The sequence below is a fragment of the Limulus polyphemus genome, unplaced genomic scaffold, assembly GCF_000517525.1.
Source record: "Limulus polyphemus unplaced genomic scaffold, Limulus_polyphemus-2.1.2 Scaffold2000, whole genome shotgun sequence".
Classification (NCBI taxonomy): Eukaryota; Metazoa; Arthropoda; class Merostomata; order Xiphosura; family Limulidae; genus Limulus; species Limulus polyphemus.
In genome coordinates, this window is record NW_013667610.1 from 39,354 (window position 1) to 46,735 (window position 7,382).

At 36.6% G+C, this 7,382-nt stretch overlaps 1 protein-coding gene across 5 annotated transcripts in view; it reads left to right on the forward strand.

Moving 5' to 3' along the window:
* LOC106465614 (DDB1- and CUL4-associated factor 12-like) overlaps positions 1 to 7,382 on the forward strand; it is a 34,443-nt gene that overhangs the window by 20,637 nt on the left and 6,424 nt on the right. For all 5 annotated transcript variants that reach the window (XM_013925850.2, XM_022393545.1, XM_022393546.1 and 2 more), the window contains exon 5: positions 6,393 to 6,556. In XM_013925850.2, coding sequence (XP_013781304.1) covers positions 6,393 to 6,556 — 164 coding nt within the window. The remainder of the gene's footprint in view (positions 1 to 6,392; positions 6,557 to 7,382) is intronic.

Genomic DNA, 7,382 nt, shown 5'->3' on the forward strand with positions numbered 1-7,382 from the left:
AAACATCTAATTTTGAACCAGTGCTGCATTCAACATACCACGTGACACAGAAAAATCGATGTTTATCTGATTTTTTAATGTTTGCTTTTAAATTAAGAAATTGAGTAATATATAGTTCTAAAACTTGAACTATAACCTATAGTTTGATACCAAACTTGTTGACATAAATTCATGAAATAGTAGTTCAATAAAATTTTGAATGCGAGTCAACAAAGGAGATGGCATGGCCTTTCACCTGAGACCTGTCTCGAAAAGGGTTAACTTCTAAAGTTACCTTGTAGTTGTCTTAAACTATCCGTAGACACATAATGGCCATTTATTAATGGAAGTGGCACACTTATTGCCAATGGTGTCTCACGAGGAAATTGAACCCACTTCACCCAAATGTGCCCACCATATCTTGTTTTTTGACCTGGCTTTTTGACAAAGGTCCAGCTTACTCTACTGTGGCTTTAAATAAGGTAACTTTATCAACTACTTTTCAATATTCTAAACATCGGAAAGTATTTGAGTCTCCTGTGCTGTCTGGTCTTCTCAGCTGTTTCAAGTCCTTCATCCCAAAAGGCCTTTTCAATTTCCTAACTGAGAATTTGAGTGGTATTACATGCTTTATATCAACATCCATTTGAGCCTTTAGCCTCATGTACTATGTATTGCCTTTAAAGTGTATTTTTTTGTTGCTGCTGGCATGTGGATGTTGTAGGTCAGAGTTGTTTACACCACATATTTACAGGACTCTTTATCACTCCACCTTTGTCCGGGTATACTCTGATAGGTCCTTTCTTCATAAGACATTGGCAGCCAGGGAAGGAGATAGATCACTTGTTATGTCCTATCAGGACCCTGAGGTGTTATGTGGCTCGCATTAACTACTTTCGAGGTGCTAAAAATTAACTCTTTATTCATTAGGCTCCTTCAGTTTCCTAGGATTTATCCCCAATTACCTTGATGAGGTGACTTCACAAATTGTTCCATATTGCTTATTCTGGACTTTCTTTATAGGCAAGGAAACTTCTAATAGTCACATCTCATCAGATTCATCACATTTCTATGTCTTTAGCTGCCCATTTGAATTGCTCACTGGAGGACATCGTGTGCGCTGGTACATGGACTTCTCCCAATGCTTTTCTCTCACATTATTTACACGATCTGGCAGTTTCTTCTTCTGAGAGTTTTTGCCTACCTCCTGTGCCTGTTTTGACCACATCTGCTATATTATAAGAGGGGTATTTTTTTTCCTTCCTCTTGTCTCTTTACTTTCCAGGGTCCTTTACCATTTTTTTTTTCACTGGATCACACTCTGTGGCAATTCTGCACTAGCAACCAATTTTCTCTATATTTACTACCAGTTGCAACAGACTCTATAGAAATGAGGTGTTCCATAAGACCATCTAGGAGCTCACCAGATGGTATTACCATATTATGGTGTACTGCCACTCATGGACTATTATGAGTAAAGCTGAAGGGGATCCTGCCAATCTCTGCTGATCATCAGATCGAATAAATTGGGGTCAGTTTGCTTTTAGAAATTTAGGGACTTTGTTCACTTATTGCACTGTTCCTCAGGACTCCCCAACACACATTACCCCCCCAGATTCTACTAGTAGAGCTAGGGAGTCCTTACCACACCTGGTTTCCAGTCACTATGTTGGTGGACAGAGGCTTTTCCTCCAGAGTGTTTGAGCAAATTCTTCCACTCTTGGAAAAGAGGGTGAAGTTGGGGGCCCTCCTACCTGGGTCCATGGATGTTTTTCCCAAATGTTGGTAGGAGCATTACCAGCCTACATGAGAGCCTACTCATAATACCAGTTTAGATTTGATGCTTGGCTATCCAGTTGGGGTGTGTTCAATTGATCAATATCTGTTCAGTATATTGTTCATGGAAGGAGGTCCGCTATCTCTCCATAATTCCGAATGTGGAGTGGTCCCATCCTGGGTCCTTGTTTGAGCACAGTTGTTCCACATCCTCCCCATAATTCTAGAGGTAAGTGGAAGGCTCCTTGTCCACTTGGTTGAGGAGTGAGGACGAATGTTCATAATTCCAGACTGGATAACTTCTGTTCCTTTGGTTGAGTAAGGCATACACAATCCTGTCATTCTGAGCCTGGGCTGTTACCTTTTGGGCTTCTTCAGGTGGAGGATAAGGTTTGTCTGCTTAGGTGGTGCATACCTTCTTGTTGTGATTTTGGTGGTTCAGAACACATCACTTTACGGCTACAGGTTGGGATCCAGTCAAAGATATATCTATATATAGTTGCGGTCCAATTGCCCTAGTAACTAATGTGGTATATAGGGACCAAGACCCCCTAATTCCAAGCCCGAGTGTTGGAACCTCAGCTGTCTGGTTGGGGCTGGCCTATAGTGATGATTACTCGTGTACAATTCCACCCTTGATAGAAGAACTAAGTTCAGGATGAAGAGCGTACCTGTTCTGGATGTATTGTGGTTCTCCCACTCGGGTACCATTCTTCATGATCTACGCAGATGTTTTCTGTACAAATAATGCCCTCACAGGTCCCTCCATCTTCTCAATGTGGGATTCTAGCTATCAGTGGCAGTGGAGGTAAGTATGTTTTGGAAGTTATCATTTTCCTAAATTGAAAATGTATTTCCAATAATACTTACCTCCACCGACACACTTCTGCTCTTCCTCCCCACTAAGAGCCAGTGTTAGAGACTGGTTATAGTATCAGTCTCGAAAAAAGTGATAAAATTATCTGAATGAGGTGCTTATGTACAGTACCAGGATAGAGAGTGCATTGCCGTAGGTGGAGAGCATCGCGAGACAAATATCACCAAGGGTAATTGAGTTGAGTATAAAAGACTGAAGCAAGTGAGAAAAAATCAGACCAATGCTTAGATGGGCAAAGTTGAAACCCTGACATTCACGTAATAGCTCTATATATCAGCAGAGGTATGTATTATTGGAAATACATTTTCAATCTAGGAAAATGTTAACTTTACTGATATGAATTTAATTTCACTAGAATCTAAAACAAAAATAACTAGGGCTACTAAATTGATTGTTGTTGATAAGACAGTAATGCATTATGCTAAAAAAAACTAGAGTTGGTGATGACCAGTTATCTAGTGAAAGACTAATATAATACACTCAGAATGATAAACATTAAGATGTTTACTTAGAAAACTGTAATACTCATTTACAATACTAAAATTATTTAAATTAACATTAATAATATTAGTTTGTTTAAAAAATGAAGGTAGGTCCATGTGATTTGGCAGATATCAAAATTAGTAGAACTTTTATGTACATAAATACAAAACGTGTTACTTATACTAAGTTTAATACTCCTTAGTAATCTTCTCTATAAAAGATCAATTAGTTATAACCTCATACTTTCTAGTATCTGTAGTAGATTTTAGGTTATACTCTTCCTGGTAAATTATATAAAAATTTCAACTAGGTGCTGCTGAAAATGCACTAATATGTAGAGAAATGACTGAAAAAAGCCATGTAATGAATAGTAAAGTTTCCCATTAAATTAAACCTGTTCAGTCATTAAGCTAATTAGTAGTTTCCTGACTTATATACATTCCAGAAATATTTTACAACACTGAAAGCAGAAGTAAACTGTATTTACATGTTAAGTCTTATTTAGAAAAGATGTGTTGTAAAGCTGTCTGTTTATTTAAGCTGTATAGTATAACTGACAGTGTCTCATGAATATTGGTTTACAGTGTTATACATAATCTGGAAAGAAACTTGTGTGTCTAAGAAACTACAATAATTTTTTATGCTAACCAGAATTACAATATGATTATCTAGAGACACACACACACACACACACACACATAACATTTTATTTTTTAAGTTAAACATATAATATTGAAGTGCTATAAGCTTTCCATAGGTTTTTCTTTGATCCATAGGTTCATTTATAGGGTGAATGGTACCACTGCAAATGCATCTTCATAAACAGTATCAGGTTTCATGCAGAATTTTACTTGAGTTTTGGATACATTAGTTCAAATAACAGTTTAATTAAACCAGATTTTCATTTCAGAAATATTGCTTACCTCTCTGCACCACTAAGAGTTATTACCTCATGTGCAGCTGTTGTGGAATTCCTGTGCATGTCACAAGCCTTGAAAAAAACTCCAACCCATACATGTGTCTACATGGTACCAACTTTTGTTGTAGATCATGCAGGTTGGTATGTGGACTTCTAATACATCCATCCCCTATTATTTACATCATGGCACCTCTGGTTGCCATTCTCCTCTTTATTCAGAGGCTCTATTGTGGTGAGTTTTGCCTGTTGATGTTCATTTCCAATTTCTTTGGTGATCTAATTTGATCTCCATGTCCATCACACATTTCATGATATCATCATGTGTCTACCATTCTTTTTGTACACATTCAACAAACAGAAAAAGAACAAAGGAGGAAGCAAAACACACATACACAAAAAGCATGTGGAATTGAAAACTCCATTCATTATTTTTGGTGTCATTGGATTCTGCTCAGTGGTCAATACTGACTCGGGGAATATTTACCTAAAATTTGCATTGAGCAAAGGAATGCAGCAAGTGTTAAGTCCATCTGCCACTATTAAGATGGAGATTTTTGCAAGACTGCTTCATTAGTATAATTATAGAATTAACATGGCCATTTTTGCACCTTAAAAAAAAAGACAGCACCAGGTGTTTTCCTGCTCTTACAGTGCATTGCACTTACTGTCTTTCGTCATAGTAACCCATTGTACTGTCTCTCAGTTGGGACCCAATTCCTGATTATTATGCCTAATGACAGTAGTACATGCACATTCTTTGTTTTCTTCCTCCAATATGCACAAGGGAATCCTTACTTTTCCAGTCCCAAGCTATTGCGTATGCTGACATGGAGAGTTTCCTTTATGAGTGGTGTCTTTCTTCCCAGTAAGAGACCTGTTGGGCCCACCCATTGTTTGAGATGTAGGCTGGGGTGTTCCTTGGAAGTGTAGTACAGGATGCCTCATTACAGTATCTCCTAAATAGTTTTCAGTGGATATGTCCAGCTAGATGGAACTTGGGATGCAGGTTAGAGTGCCTCCTCCCTCTGCCTGTCCTTATAGTATCTTTTTCATAAGTATTTAATCAAGACAATAGCCTATAGCATTTAACATTATGTCTGCCTTGACAACATGTTACCAACAGCACTGGATTTTCCTGATATCCTTTGCTCTACTATTTCAGTCCTTAAAAAAGCTATTGGGGAAGAGTATTTCCTGCTTGAGAAGTACACAGTCTCCCACTGGGTGCTGCTTCACAAGGTGACTCTCCCAATCTCATAGAAGTCGCACATCATGGGTTTAACCTTTCTGTTGCTATTTCAGAAAGGAGCTCATCTCTGTAATTGATAAACATTGGCTCCTCAACCACTTTCACTGTAGATTCTAGCTCTTAGTGGTGCAGAGAGGCAAGTAAAATGTCTGAAGTTAACATATTCTTTACCTGAAGATGTATTTCAGACAGATATTTATCTCTCTGAACGATCTCCCATCCTTCCTTCCCACTTCTGGTGCATTTTGTTTGCCTCATCAAGAATGGGCCTGGCATGGCCAGGTGGCTAGGGTGCTTGACTTGCAATCTGAGGGTCACAGGTTTGAATCCCCATCCCACCAAACATGCTCACCCTTTCAGCTATGGGGGCATTATAATGTGATGGTCTATCCTACTATTCATTGATAAAATAGTAGCCCAAGAGTTGGCGGTGGGTGGTGATGACTAGCTACCTTCCCTCTATTCTTTCACTGCTAAATTAGGGACGGTTAACGCAGATAGTCCTAATGTAATTTGCACAAAATTCACAACAAACAAACATCAAAAATGAGCCTATGATTATGTGCTAGTGCTCAAGGGGATTACTGCATATGGAGGTTGTGTTCCTGTGCTATTGGTGGGGGATCTACAGCATTATTGTGATTACATCATAGACTGGCACAATACACCTTGACATGTGTAGAGTTTGGAGTTTGTTCAAGGCTTGTGGCATCCATGGGAAATTCCATGGCAGTTGCACATGAGGTAATAGCTCTTAATGGTGAAGAGGTAATTATCTATCTGAAATATATTTTCAGGTAAGGAAAATGTTAACATCTCACGCATCTCAAATTAGAAATTTTGATCATATTTCATTTATAGAAATGACAAAAAACATCATGATCATATGTCATTATCAGTTTTAGAATATATTCTCTGTATTTCAGGAATAGCAGCATCATTTACAAGGATGTGTTGTCACTTATGGGGTAGTCAGATTGAAGTGTAAGATGTTTTAGTGGAGAAAACACTGATGTGTATATGTTCATAATACACTTTTGATAATTATATGTGATTAGATCTAATATTTTCCAGTAAAATTATTGTTTTGAAATTTTCTTTTTTTTCAGGGTCAAGAGATACCAAACTGGCATTATGGAGAGTGAAGGACAATGAAATTTATCAAAATAATGAAGAAAATCTCCCTAAGTATTACATGATGCATCCTTTGACTATAAAAACATGTAAAAGTGCAGACAAAGTTAGAGCTCTTCTTTTTAATGATCATTGCCATGTGAGTTTATTGTGTTTGGGCTTATTAATATTGTGAATATCTAATATCTAAAAGTGCATTAAGAGGTATATTTTGTTATATTTAAATTAGTTTTAGTTTCTATATAGTTTAGTATAGTTAAATGATTAGCTTGAATAATATAAATAATCTAAACAAAGCTGTAAATGAAAGATAAATTATTTTTCATAATTGCACCAGAACAGTTTAACTTGGCAAGAAAATATACTTTTATGTATGCCTATAACTATTAGTATCTGTTACATGTGTACATCACAGAAAGACTTTGTACCATTTATGTGAATTTCAAACAGTTAGATTTGCCTTTATTCTGATAAGTTTTTCTTACATTTCCATTGAGTATCATCTATGTGTGTTTGTAAAGTAAGCAGTACTTATACAAAAACTATTGGTTTAATTAAGCTCTTGAAATGAGTTTGAAATTTAGAGTTACCTTGTAGTTAGTAAAAATGATGTTACGATTGCAAATTCCAAACATAATTTCTCATAAAATTAGAACTTTACACTAATGTAAGTAAATACATTGTAGAGTAGTCAAATTTTTGTACTGTAGTTAGTTTTTACTTTATTTTAGTTTCAATCAGGAATTTTAGCTCCCATTACTTCTTTATTATGAGAGAAACTATAGAAATTTATAAGTGTAAATTAATATGGGTATTGTGTTAAATGATTATATTGAATATAGTGTTGCATCATCAAGATCATGTGATTCTCACGCTCTCTCCTTTCTTGAATTATCCTGTACTTTGGCGAATGTTCTAGTTCTTACTAGATATAGGGTAGGCGGATATATATAAGAGGGGAATGT